Raw genomic sequence first — 15703 nt, 5'->3', positions numbered from 1 at the left:
AGCTATCCATCATTATATCATCAATCACACAGCTATCCATCATTATATCATCAATCACACAGCTATCCATCATTATATCATCAATCACACAGCTATCCATCATTATATCATCACACAGCTATCCATCATTATATCATCAATCACACAGCTATCCATCATCATATAATCAATCACACAGCTATCCATCATTATATCATCAATCACACAGCTATCCATCATTATATCATCAATCACACAGCTATCCATCATTATATCATCAATCACAGCTATCCATCATTATATCATCAATCACAGCTATCCATCATTATATCATCAATCACACAGCTATCCATCATTATATCATCAATCACACAGCTATCCATCATTATATCATCAATCACACAGCTATCCATCATTATATCATCAATCACACAGCTATCCATCATTATATCATCAATTACACAGCTATCCATCATCAATCACACAGCTATCCATCATCATATCATCAATCACAGCTATCCATCATTATATCATCAATCACACAGCTATCCATCATTATATAATCAATCACACAGCTATCCATCATTATATCATCAATTACACAGCTATCCATCATTATATAATCAATCACACAGCTATCCATCATTATATCATCAATCACACAGCTATCCATCATATCATCAATCACACAGCTATCCATCATTATATCATCAATCACACAGCTATCCATCATTATATCATCAATCACACAGCTATCCATCATTATATCATCAATTACACAGCTATCCATCATATCATCAATCACACAGCTATCCATCATTATATCATCAATCACAGCTATCCATCATTATATCATCACACAGCTATCCATCATTATATCATCAATCACACAGCTATCCATCATATTATCAATCACACAGCTATCCATCATTATATCATCAGTCACACAGCTATCCATCATTATATCATCAATCACAGCTATCCATCATTATATCATCACACAGCTATCCATCATCATATCATCAATCACACAGCTATCCATCATTATATCATCAATCACACAGCTATCCATCATTATATCATCAATCACACAGCTATCCATCATTATATCATCAATCACACAGCTATCCATCATTATATCATCAATCACACAGCTATCCATCATTATATCATCAATCACACAGCTATCCATCATTATATCATCAATCACACAGCTATCCATCATTATATCATCAATCACACAGCTATCCAACATTATATCATCAATCACACAGCTATCCATCATATCATCAATCACACAGCTATCCATCATTATATCATCACACAGCTATCCATCATTATATCATCAATCACACAGCTATCCATCATTATATCATCAATCACACAGCTATCCATCATTATATCAATCACACAGCTATCCATCATTATATCATCAATCACACAGCTATCCATCATTATATCATCAATCACACAGCTATCCATCATATCATCAATCACACAGCTATCCATCATTATATCAATCACACAGCTATCCATCATATCATCAATCACACAGCTATCCATCATTATATCATCAATTACACAGCTATCCATCATATCATCAATCACACAGCTATCCATCATTATATCATCAATCACAGCTATCCATCATTATATCATCACACAGTTATCCATCATTATATCATCAATCACACACCTATCCTTCATATCATCAATCACACAGCTATCCATCATTATATCATCAGTCACACAGCTATCCATCATTATATCATCAATCACACAGCTATCCATCATTATATCATCAATTACACAGCTATCCATCATATCATCAATCACACAGCTATCCATCATATCATCAATCACACAGCTATCATCATTATATCATCACACAGCTAACCATCATTATATCATCAATCACACAGCTATCCATCATTATATCATCAATCACACAGCTATCCATTATATCATCAATCACACAGCTATCCATAATTATATCATCAATCACACAGCTATCCATCATTATATCATCAATCACACAGCTATCCATCATATCATCAATCACACAGCTATCCATCATTATATCATCAATCACAGCTATCCATCATTATATCATCACACAGCTATCCATCATTATATCATCAATCACACAGCTATCCATCATTATATCATCAATCACACAGCTATCCATCATTATATCATCAATCACACAGCTATCCATCATTATATCATCAATCACACAGCTATCCATCATTATATCATCAATCACACAGCTATCCATCATTATATCATCAATCACACAGCTATCCAACATTATATCATCAATCACACAGCTATCCATCATATCATCAATCACACAGCTATCCATCATTATATCATCACACAGCTATCCATCATTATATCATCAATCACACAGCTATCCATCATTATATCATCAATCACACAGCTATCCATCATTATATCAATCACACAGCTATCCATCATTATATCATCAATCACACAGCTATCCATCATTATATCATCAATCACACAGCTATCCATCATATCATCAATCACACAGCTATCCATCATTATATCAATCACACAGCTATCCATCATATCATCAATCACACAGCTATCCATCATTATATCATCAATTACACAGCTATCCATCATATCATCAATCACACAGCTATCCATCATTATATCATCAATCACAGCTATCCATCATTATATCATCACACAGTTATCCATCATTATATCATCAATCACACACCTATCCTTCATATCATCAATCACACAGCTATCCATCATTATATCATCAGTCACACAGCTATCCATCATTATATCATCAATCACACAGCTATCCATCATTATATCATCAATTACACAGCTATCCATCATATCATCAATCACACAGCTATCCATCATATCATCAATCACACAGCTATCATCATTATATCATCACACAGCTAACCATCATTATATCATCAATCACACAGCTATCCATCATTATATCATCAATCACACAGCTATCCATTATATCATCAATCACACAGCTATCCATAATTATATCATCAATCACACAGCTATCCATCATTATATCATCAATCACACAGCTATCCATCATTATATCATCAATCACACAGCTATCCATCATTATATCATCAATCACACAGCTATCCATCATCATATCATCAATCACAGCTATCCATCATTATATCATCAATCACACAGCTATCCATCATGATATCATCACACAGCTATCCATCATTATATCATCAATCACACATCCATCCATCATTATATCATCACACAGCTATCCATCATTATATCATCACACAGCTATCCATTATATCATCAATCACACAGCTATCCATCATTATATCATCAATCACAGCTATCCATCATTATATCATCACACAGCTATCCATCATTATATCATCAATCACACATCTATCCATCATCATATCATCAATCACACAGCTATACATCATTATATCATCAATCACACAGCTATCCATCATCATATAATCAATCACACAGCTATCCATCATTATATCATCAATCACACAGCTATCCATCATTATATCATCAATCACACAGCTATCCATCATTATATCATCAATCACAGCTATCCATCATTATATCATCAATCACAGCTATCCATCATTATATCATCAATCACACAGCTATCCATCATTATATCATCAATCACACAGCTATCCATCATTATATCATCAATCACACAGCTATCCATCATTATATCATCAATCACACAGCTATCCATCATTATATCATCAATTACACAGCTATCCATCATCAATCACACAGCTATCCATCATTATATCATCAATCACACAGCTATCCATCATTATATAATCAATCACACAGCTATCCATCATTATATCATCAATCACACAGCTATCCATCATATCATCAATCACACAGCTATCCATCATTATATCATCAATCACACAGCTATCCATCATTATATCATCAATCACACAGCTATCCATCATTATATCATCAATTACACAGCTATCCATCATATCATCAATCACACAGCTATCCATCATTATATCATCAATCACAGCTATCCATCATTATATCATCACACAGCTATCCATCATTATATCATCAATCACACAGCTATCCATCATATTATCAATCACACAGCTATCCATCATTATATCATCAGTCACACAGCTATCCATCATTATATCATCAATCACAGCTATCCATCATTATATCATCAATCACACAGCTATCCATCATTATATCATCAATCACACAGCTATCCATCATTATATCATCAATTACACAGCTATCCATCATATCATCAATCACACAGCTATCCATCATATAATCAATCACACAGCTATCCATTATTATATCATCAATCACACAGCTATCCATCATTATATCATCAATCACACAGCTATCCATCATTATATCATCAATCACACAGCTATCCATCATCATATCATCAATCACAGCTATCCATTATTATATCATCAATCACAGCTATCCATCATTATATCATCACACAGCTATCCATCATTATATCATCAATCACACATCTATCCATTATCATATCATCAATCACACAGCTATACATCATTATATCATCAATCACACAGCTATCCATCATCATATCATCAATCACACAGCTATCCATCATTATATCATCAATCACAGCTATCCATCATTATATCATCAATCACAGCTATACATCATTATATCATCAATCACACAGCTATCCATCATTATATCATCAATCACACAGCTATCCATCATTATATCAATCACACAGCTATCCATCATTATATCATCAATCGCACAGCTATCCATCATTATATTATCAATCACACAGCTATCTATCATTATATCATCAATCACACAGCTATCCATCATTATATCATCAATCACAGCTATCCACCATTATATCATCAATCACAGCTATCCATCATTATATCATCAATCACACAGCTATGCATCATTATATCATCAATCACAGCTATCCATAATTATATCATCAATCACACAGCTATCCATCATTATATCATCAATCACACAGCTATCCATCATTATATCATCAATCACACAGCTATCCATCATTATATCATCAATCACACAGCTATCCATCATTATATCATCAATCAGACAGCTATCCATCATTATATCATCAATCACACAGCTATCCATCATTATATCATCAATCACACAGCTATCCATCATTATATCATCAATCACACAGCTATCCATCATATCAATCACACAGTTATCCATCATTATATTATCAATCACACAGTAGCTCTTACAGTAGAGGTTCCATAGTGTGACTTCTCTTACAGTAGAGGTTCCATAGTGTGACTGATCTTACAGTAGAGGTTCCATAGTTTGACTGCTCTTACAGTGGAGGTTCCATAGTGTGACTGATCTTACAGTAGAGGTTCCATAGTGTGACTGCTCCTACAATAGAGGTTCCATAGTGTGACTGATCTTACAGTAGAGGTTCCATAGTGTGACTGCTCTTACAGTAGAGGGTCCATAGTGTGACTGCTCTTACAGTACAGGTTCCATAGTGTGACCGCTCTTACAGTAGAGGCTCCATAATGTGACTGCTCTTACAGTAGAGGCTCCATAGTGTGACTGCTCTTACAGTAGAGGTTCCATAGTGTGACTGCTCTTACAGTAGAGGTTCCATAGTGTGACTTCTCTTACAGTAGAGGGTCTATAGTGTGACTGCTCTTAAAGTAGAGGGTCCATAGTGTGACTGCTCTTACAGTAGAGGTACCATAGTGTGACTGCTCTTACAGTAGAGGCTCCATAGTGTGACTGCTCTTACAGTAGAGGCTCCATAGTGTGACCGCTCTTACAGTAGAGGCTCCATAGTGTGACCGCTCTTACAGTAGAGGGTCTATAGTGTGACTGCTCTTACAGTAGAGGGTCCATAGTGTGACTGCTCTTACAGTAGAGGCTCCATAGTGTGACTGCTCTTACAGTAGAGGTTCCATAGTGTGACTGCTCTTACAGTAGAGGTTCCATAGTGTGACTGCTCTTACAGTAGAGGCTCCATAGTGTGACTGCTCTTACAGTAGAGGCTCCATAGTGTGACCGCTCTTACAGTAGAGGTTCCATAGTGTGACTGCTCTTACAGTAGAGGTTCCATAGTGTGACTGCTCTTACAGTAGAGGTTCCATAGTGTGACTGCTCTTACAGTAGAGGCTCCATAGTGTGACCGCTCTTACAGTAGAGGGTCTATAGTGTGACTGCTCTTACAGCCCTTCTCTCTAAGCCACACTCCTTTCTAGACACTTTTTAAAAGTATCTAGTGAGGTCTAAAAGTTTATTCTTAAATTGGTCTAAAATTGAATTTGTCAGAATTTGGAGCATTTTTTGACAGTAAATCTCCCCCTCATGTTTTTTCATTGTTTGGTGACCTGAATAAAGTGACCAAATGCGTAACTGAGGTTTCGTGTTTACAGGTGTAAAGTTACACATTTTGAAACAAAAAAACAATTGAATTGATTACTTATTGAGTCTAGAAAGGAAGATTTAGTTGTTGTTATTGTTGATAATAAACTGAATTATAGCATGTAATGCCAGTCTGCTGCATCAAAGCCAGCAAGATATTGTCTTGTATTAGGAAAGGTATGTCTTCTAGAGAAGAAAGTATTATTTTACCTGTTTATAAAGCACTGGTGCAGCCACATCTCGTGTATGAGTCCAGTCAATAAAAAAAGATACCAGAGAGCTGGCGAGAATTCAACGCCAGCCAAACAAATTAATGGGAGGTTTGGATGATCTCAGTTATGAAGTCAGGTCATTTACCCTAGAGAAGAGAAGGCTGAGGGGGATACGATATCTTTATATAAATATGTACATGGGTTATTTCATCACAAAGTTGGAGTTTCCAGACCAACATCCTGTCAAAGTCCTTCAAAAGAAACCCAAAGAAACGGGCAAGATTGTTAACCAGGAATGAAATAGACACCAAGTGCACCCTCTATACTCCAGAGAAGTCAGAAGGGGTCTTCATGGAAGAGACCATCCCTCTCAAGACTCACCCAAGGTTAAGGGATCTGAACCGCAGCAGCAAACGTTGAGGGAATAGAATTTGGACTGAAGACTCTTTGATCTCTTGTGAAGAGCCCGGAGGTCTGCAGCAGATGTTCTCCACCAAGCCCTGACCTCACCTTCATGGAGGCTGGAGATCTGAGGCAGAAGAAAGAAGCAGCCAAAGTCTACAGAAGACTCCAAGATGCTGGAGCCATCGACCAAAGTCCTTCCCTAGAGGAACTGATGTAGATTTTGAAGCAAAGGGCCGTCACCACAAACACTGACGGGTTTAGTTGTTGTACTGTTCATAGTGTTTTCTGATGTTTAGAAACGTTCCGTGTCATTACTCATGGACTGTAGCTCCTCGGCATTATTAGAGAACAGTACATTATTATTTACGGACGTGTTATATTCTCATACTCATTGTCACAATTATCTTCCCATGGTTTTTGTATTGAAGCGGTGGGCAGGACCCTACGGATTGCACTTCACCGATTTGGAGAAGATTGGATTTTCCTGTTCTTGCTGGGCATCAGTATGGCAACAATCAGCTTTGGACTGGATGTGACTATTGCCAAGTTACAACGAGGTGGGTGGCACTAAACCTTTATAGAAAATAGTACATTACAGGTTAAGAACACTACAACCCCCAACATGTCCATAATACAATTCTATTATACACTCTACATAGAAAACTACAATCCCCAACATGTCCGTAATACAATTCTATTATACTCTCTACATAGAAAACTACAATCCCCAACATGTCTGTAATACAATTCTATTATACTCTCTACATAGAAAACTACAATCCCCAACATGTCCGTAATACAATTCTATTATACTCTCTACATAGAAAACTACAATCCCCAACATGTCTGTAATACAATTCTATTATACTCTCTACATAGAAAACTACAATCCCCAACATGTCTGTAATACAATTCTATTATACTCTCTACATAGTAAACTACAATCCCCAACATGTCTGTAATACAATTCTATTATAGTCTCCACTACAATCCCCAACATGACCCAAACAGAATTTCCTGATGGTAAATGAAGATAGGTTTTGTATACTGGAGCTGCCCATAGACATGAGGAGGACCCGGTTTTCAGCAGGATGACTGACCACTTCGCTGCTTTTTGGCAACTAACATTACAACGTATAGAAGTGCAAAGACGATCGTATGTAAATATGTGGCCCCTATGTCTGCATAATCCAAACATCCGCACGTCATTTGCTCATATCATAAACTTATAATATATCAGTGAACATATGAAAACCTTCCTTTAATGTCAGAGGCCCTGTCACATCTACATCGGAGGTTATGTTAGGGGTTGTTCACATCTACATCGGAGGTTATGTTAGGGGTTGTTCACATCTACATCGGAGGTTATTTTAGGGGTTGGTCACATCTACATCGGAGGTTATGTTAGGGGTTGTTCACATCTACATCGGAGGTTATTTTAGGGGTTGGTCACATCTTAGTCGGAGGTTATGTTAGGGGCTGTTCACATCTACGTCGGAGGTTATGTTAGGGGTTGTTCACATCTTAGTCGGAGATTATGTTAGGGGTTGTTCAAATCTACGTCGGAGGTTATGTTAGGGGCTGTTCATATCGTAGTCGGAGGTTATGTTAGGGGCTGTTCACATCTACGTTGGCGGTTATGTTAAGGGCTGTTCACATCTTAGTCGGAGGTTATGTTAGGGGCTGTTCACATCTACATCGGAGGTTATTTTAGGGGTTGGTCACATCTTAGTCGGAGGTTATGTTAGGGGCTGTTCACATCTACGTCGGAGGTTATGTTAGGGGTTGTTCACATCTTAGTCGGAGATTATGTTAGGGGTTGTTCAAATCTACGTCGGAGGTTATGTTAGGGGCTGTTCATATCGTAGTCGGAGGTTATGTTAGGGGCTGTTCACATCTACGTTGGCGGTTATGTTAAGGGCTGTTCACATCTTAGTCGGAGGTTATGTTAGGGGCTCTTCACATATACATCGGAGGTTATGTTAGGGGTTGTTCACATCTCAGTCAGAGGTTATGTTAGGGGCTGTTCACATTTACGTCGGAGGTTATATTAGAGGCTATTTATATCTTAGTCGGAGGTTATGTTAGGGGCCGTTCACATCTACGTCGGAGGTTATGTTAGGGGCCGTTCACATCTTAGTCGGAGGTTATGTTAGGGGTTGTTCACATCTACGTCGCATGTTATGTTAGGGCTTGTTCACATCTACATCAGAGGTTATGTTAGGGGCTGTTCATATCTTAGTCGGAGGTTATGTTAGGGGTTGTTCACATCTACGTCGGAGGTTATGTTAGGGGCCGTTCACATCTTAGTCGGAGGTTATGTTAGGGGTTGTTCACATCTACGTCGCATGTTATGTTAGGGCTTGTTCACATCTACATCAGAGGTTATGTTAGGGGCTGTTCACATCTTAGTCGGAGGTTATGTTAGGGGTTGTTCACATCTTAGTCGGAGGTTATGTTAGGGTTTGTTCACATCTTAGTCGGAGGTTATGTTAGGGGCTGTTCACATCTTAGTCGGAGGTTATGTTAGGGGATGTTCACATTTTAGTCTGAGGTTATGTTAGGGGTTGGTCACATCTACATCGGAGTTTATGTTAGGGGATGTTCCCATTTTAGTCTGAGGTTATGTTAGGGGATGTTCCCATTTTAGTCTGAGGTTATGTTAGGGGTTGGTCACATCTACATCGGAGGTTATGTTAGGGGCTGTTCACATCTTAGTCGGAGGTTATGTTAGGGGCTGTTCACATCTTAGTCGGAGGTTATGTTAGGGGCTGTTCACATCTTAGTCGGAGGTTATGTTAGGGGCTGTTCACATCTTAGTCGGAGGTTATGTTAGGGGCTGTTCACATCTTAGTCGGAGGTTATGTTAGGGGCTGTTCATATCTTAGTCGGAGGTTATGTTAGGGGTTGTTCACATCTACGTCGCATGTTATGTTAGGGCTTGTTCACATCTTAGTCGGAGGTTATGTTAGGGGTTGTTCACATCTTAGTTGGAGGTTATGTTAGGGGTTGTTCACATCTTAGTTGGAGGTTATTTTAGGGGCTGTTCATATCTTAGTCGGAGGTTATGTTAGGGGTTGTTCACATCTACGTCGGAGGTTATGTTAGGGGTTGTTCACATCTACGTCGGAGGTTATTTTAGGGGTTGTTCACATCTTAGTCGGAGATAATTTTAGGGGTTGTTCACATCTACATCGGAGGTTATTTTAGGGGTTGGTCACATCTTTGTCAGAGGTTATGTTAGGGGCTGTTCACATCTACGTCGGAGGTTATGTTAGGGTTTGTTCATATCTTAGTCGCAGATTATGTTAGGGGTTGTTCACATCTACATTGGAGGTTATGTTAGTGGCTGTTCACATCTTAGTCGGAGATTATGTTAGGGGTTGTTCACATCTACGTCGGAGGTTATGTTAGTGGCTGTTCACATCTTAGTCGGAGGTTATGTTAGGGGCTGTTCACATCTACGTCGGAGGTTATGTTAGGGGCTGTTCATATCTTAGTCGCAGATTATGTTAGGGGCTGTTCACATCTACGTCGGAGGTTATGTTAGGGGCTGTTCATATCTTAGTCGCAGATTATGTTAGGGGCTGTTCACATCTACGTCGGAGGTTATGTTAGGGGTTGTTCACATCTACGTTGGCGGTTATGTTAGGGGCTGTTCATATCGTAGTCGGAGGTTATGTTAGGGGCTGTTCATATCGTAGTCGGAGGTTATGTTAGGGGCTGTTCATATCGTAGTCGGAGGTTATGTTAGGGGCTGTTCATATCGTAGTCGGAGGTTATGTTAGGGGTTGTTCACATCTACGTTGGAGGTTATGTTAGGGTTTGTTCATATCTTAGTCGCAGATTATGTTAGGGGCTGTTCACATCTTAGTCGGAGGTTATGTTAGGGGTTGTTCACATCTTAGTTGGAGGTTATGTTAGGGGCTGTTCATATCTTAGTCGGAGGTTATGTTGGGGGCTGTTCATATCTTAGTCGGAGGTTATGTTAGGGGCTGTTCATATCTTAGTCGGAGGTTATGTTAGGGGATGTTCACATCTTAGTCGGAGGTTATGTTAGGGATTGGTCACATCTACATCGGAGTTTATGTTAGGGGATGTTCCCATTTTAGTCTGAGGTTATTTTAGGGGTTGTTCACATCTTAGTCGGAGGTTATGTTAGGGGTTGTTCACATCTACATCGGAGGTTATGTTAGGGGCTGTTCACATCTTAGTCGGAGGTTATGTTAGGGGCTGTTCACATCTTTGTCGGAGGTTATGTTAGGGGTTGTTCACATCTTAGTTGGAGGTTATGTTAGGGGCTGTTCATATCTTAGTCGGAGGTTATGTTAGGGGTTGTTCACATCTTAGTCGGAGGTTATGTTAGGGGCTGTTCATATCTTAGTCGGAGGTTATGTTAGGGGTTGTTCACATCTTAGTCGGAGGTTATGTTAGGGGCTGTTCACATCTACGTCAGAGGTTATGTTAGGGGTTGTTCCCATCTACATCGGAGGTTATGTTAGGGGTTGTTAACATCTTAGTCGGAGGTTATGTTAGGGGCTGTTCACATCTACGTCGGAGGTTATGTTAGGGGTTGTTAACATCTTAGTCGGAGGTTATGTTAGGGGCTGTTCCCATCTACATCGGAGGTTATGTTAGGGGTTGTTAACATCTACATCGGAGGTTATGTTAGGGGTTGTTCACATCTTAGTCGGAGGTTATGTTAGGGGCTTTTCACATCTACGTCGGAGGTTATTTTAGGGGCTGTTCACATCTTAGTCGGAGATTATGTTAGAGGTTGTTCACATTTAAATTGGAGGTTATGTTAGAGGTTGTTCACATCTACGTTAGTGGTTATGTTAGGGGTTGTTCACATCTACGTCGTAGATTATTTTAGGGGTTGTTCACATCTACAATCGGAGATAATGTTAGGGGTTGTTCACATCTTAGTTGGAGGTTATGTTAGGGGTTGTTCACATCTCTGTCGGAGGTTATGTTAGGGGCTGTTCATATCTTAGTCGGAGGTTATATTAGGGGCTGTTCATATCTTAGTCGGAGGTTATGTTAGGAGCTGTTCATATCTTAGTCGGAGGTTATGTTAGGGGCTGTTCACATCTACGTCGGAGGTTATGTTAGAGGTTGTTCACATCTTAGTCGGAGGTTATGTTAGGGGCTGTTCACATCTTAGTCGGAGGTTATGTTAGGGGTTGTTCACATCTACGTTAGTGGTTATGTTAGGGGTTGTTCACATCTACGTCGTAGATTATTTTAGGGGTTGTTCACATCTACAATCGGAGATAATGTTAGGGGTTGTTCACATCTTAGTTGGAGGTTATGTTAGGGGTTGTTCACATCTCTGTCGGAGGTTATGTTAGGGGCTGTTCATATCTTAGTCGGAGGTTATACTAGGGGCTGTTCATATCTTAGTCGGAGATTATGTTAGGGGTTGTTCACATCTTAGTCGGAGGTTATGTTAGGGGTTGTTCACATCTTAGTCGGAGGTTATGTTAGGGGCTGTTCACATCTTAGTCGGAGGTTATGTTAGGGGTTGTTCACATCTACATCGGAAGTTATGTTAGGGGTTGTTCACATCTTAGTCGGAGATTATGTTAGGGGCTGTTTACATCTACGTCGGAGGTTGTTAGGGGTTGTACACATCTTAGTTGGAGGTTATGTTAGGGGCTGTTCATATCTTAGTCGGAGGTTATGTTAGGGGCTGTTCACATCTACGTCGGAGGTTATGTTAGGGGCTGTTCACATCTTAGTTGGAGGTTATGTTAGTGGTTGTTCACATCTACATCGGAGGTTATGTTAGGGGCTATTCACATCTACGTTGGAGGTTATGTTAGGGGTTGTTCACATCTACGTCGTAGATTATTTTAGGGGTTGTTCACATCTACGTCAGAGGTTTCCGTCGCATATTTAGATGTTTTTGCCAGACAAAATAGCGCAGCGTGCTGGGCTATTGTTTCAGAAAAAACAACGGACACCATGACGGAAGCCTGACTGAACTCATTAAAGTCAATGGTTTAAATCAGGCACCGTTGGTTTCCATCATGAGACAGAATGTTTTTCCGTTGTTTTGTTCCTATAGCGAAACAAAACAACGGAGAACCCGAACGCAGATGTGAACAGAGACTTACTTATATACTGATCACTAATCTACACTACTGAGAGGTGATGACAATGAGATCTCTACTGATCTCTATACGGTGTAGTGTTGTCATAAAGACAACGATCCGGATCTCCATCCACATCAATGTCCACACATATAAAAATATAATGACACCATTCAAGCCGGGCAGGGTGTAGATCTTGATGTGGTTTGTGATCACACCTGACAGAAGTCAGAAGGGATCTAAGATCTCAGGACTGGCAGCAGTAAGGTTATTGGTTGAGACCATAAATAATAAATAGCCGATAATAGGGAAAACCCGCCATCGTGTGATTTGTCCAACAAGGTTCTGATACCCTCCGCTCCTTCCACGTTCTTTGTTCTTGACTCTTAAGGCTGGATTCACACGACCTATTTTCAGACGTAAACGAGGCGTATTATGCCTCGTTTTACGTCTGAAAATAAGGCTACAATACGTCAGCAAACATCTGCCCATTCATTTCAATGGGTTTGCTGACGTACTGTGCAGACGACCTGTAATTTACGCGTCGTCGTTTGACAGCTGTCAAATGACGACACGTAAAATGACTGCCTCGTCAAAGAAGTGCAGGACACTTCTTTGGATGTTTTTGGAGCCGTTTTCTCATAGCCTCCAATGAAAACAGCTCCAAAAACGGACGTAAAAAACGCCGCGAAAAACGCGAGTTGCTCAAAAAACGTCTGAAAATCAGGGGCTGTTTTCCCTTGAAAACAGCTCCGTATTTTCAGACGTTTTTGATCAGTACGTGTGTACATACCCTAAGAATAAGAATTCATTAACCTATAATATACCTGATATTTATATAGGAGTCATCTGACTGTAATATATTACATTCCCCTCCCCCATCTTACACATTTATATCTTCTGCAGTCAACCTGTGGGTGTATGATACTCTAGACCAGTACAGATATCTACAATACTTCTCCTGGGTCCTGTACCACACTCTACTAATGATGGTATCAGCTGGCGTTGCTAAATACATTGCTCCACAAGCTGCAGGTAAGTGCCCAAATATAAAAGTACATAAAGTCTCTCCCACTGCAGCACAGATACGAACAATATGCCGGTCCCTCCTCCTGCAGGGTGATATATACAGGAGAGCTATGATCCTGCCCCTCCTCCTGCTGGGTGATACATACTGAAGAGAGCTATTGATCCTGCTCCTCCTCCTGCAGGGTGATATATAAAGAAGAGAGCTATGATCCTGTCCCTCCTCCTGCAGGGTGATATATACAGAAGGGAGCTATGATCCTGCCTCTCCTCCTGCAGGGTGATATATAAAGAAGAGAGCTATGATCCTGCCTCTCCTCCTGCAGGGTGATATATACAGAAGAGAGCTATGATCCTGCCCCTCCTCCTGCAGGGTGATACATACTGAAGAGAGCTATGATCCTGCCCCTCCTCCTGCAGGGTGATACATACAGAAGAGAGCTATGATCCTGCCCCTCCTCCTGCAGGGTGATATATACAGAAGAGAGCTATGATCCTGCCCCTCCTCCTGCAGGGTGATACATACAGAAGAGAGCTATGAGCCTGCCCCTCCTCCTGCAGGGTGATACATATAGAAGAGCTATGATCCTGCTCCTCCTCCTGCAGGGTGATATATACAGAAGAGAGCTATGATCCTGCCCCTCCTCCTGCAGGGTGATATATATAGAAGAGAGCTATGATCCTGCCCCTACTCCTGCAGGGTGATATATACAGAAGAGAGATATGATCCTGCCCCTGCAGGGTGATATATACAGAAGAGAGCTATGATCCTGCTCCTCCTCCTCCTCCTGCAGGGTGATATATACAGAAGAGAGCTATGATCCTGCTGCTCCTCCTGCAGGGTGGTATATATAGAAGAGAGCTATGATCCTGCCCCTCCTCTTGCAGGGTGATATATATAGAAGAGAGCTATGATCCTGCCCCACCTCCTGCAGGGTGATATATACAGAAGAGAGCTATGATCCAGCCCCTCCTCCTGCAGGGTGATATATACAGAAGAGAGCTACAATCCTGCCCCTCCTCCTGCAGGGTGATATATATAGAAGAGAGCTATGATCCTGCCCCTCCTCCTGCAGGGTGATACATATAGTAGAGAGCTATGATCCTGCCCCTCCTCCTGCAGGGTGATATATACAGAAGAAAGCTATGATCCTGCCCCTCCTCCTGCAGGGTGATATATACCGAAGAGAGCTACGATCCTGCCCCTCCTCTTGCAGGGTGATACATATAGAAGAGAGCTATGATCCTGCCCCTCCTCCTGCAGGGTGATATATACAGAAGAGAGCTATGATCCTGCCCCTCCTCCTGCAGGGTGATATATACAGAAAAGAGCTATGATCCTGCCCCTCCTCCTGCAGGGTGATACATACAGAACAGAGCTATGATCCTGCCCCTCCTCCTGCAGGGTGATATATATAGAAGAGAGCTATGATCCTGCCCCTCCTCCTGCAGGGTGATATATAGAGAGCTATGATCCTGCTCCTCCTCCTGCAGGGTGATATATACAGAAGAGAGCTATTATCCTGC

At 40.4% G+C, this 15703-nt stretch overlaps 1 protein-coding gene across 1 annotated transcript in view; it reads left to right on the top strand.

The window, feature by feature from the left end:
* Positions 1-7110: 7110 nt before the first annotated feature.
* The window catches only part of LOC142729570 (chloride channel protein ClC-Kb-like), a gene marked incomplete at its 5' end in the record, with an annotated part of 33865 nt that continues 25272 nt past the window's right edge, over positions 7111-15703 (top strand). The window contains 3 exons of the mRNA XM_075849255.1: positions 7111-7243; positions 7481-7609; positions 14057-14185. Of these exons, the coding sequence (XP_075705370.1) occupies positions 7111-7243; positions 7481-7609; positions 14057-14185 (391 nt within the window). The remainder of the gene's footprint in view (positions 7244-7480; positions 7610-14056; positions 14186-15703) is intronic.

The sequence above is a fragment of the Rhinoderma darwinii genome, unplaced genomic scaffold (genome assembly GCF_050947455.1).
Source record: "Rhinoderma darwinii isolate aRhiDar2 unplaced genomic scaffold, aRhiDar2.hap1 Scaffold_721, whole genome shotgun sequence".
NCBI lineage: Eukaryota > Metazoa > Chordata > Amphibia > Anura > Rhinodermatidae > Rhinoderma > Rhinoderma darwinii.
The sequence above is the reverse complement of the archived record's forward strand: the minus strand, read 5'-3'. Positions and strand labels throughout refer to the sequence as shown.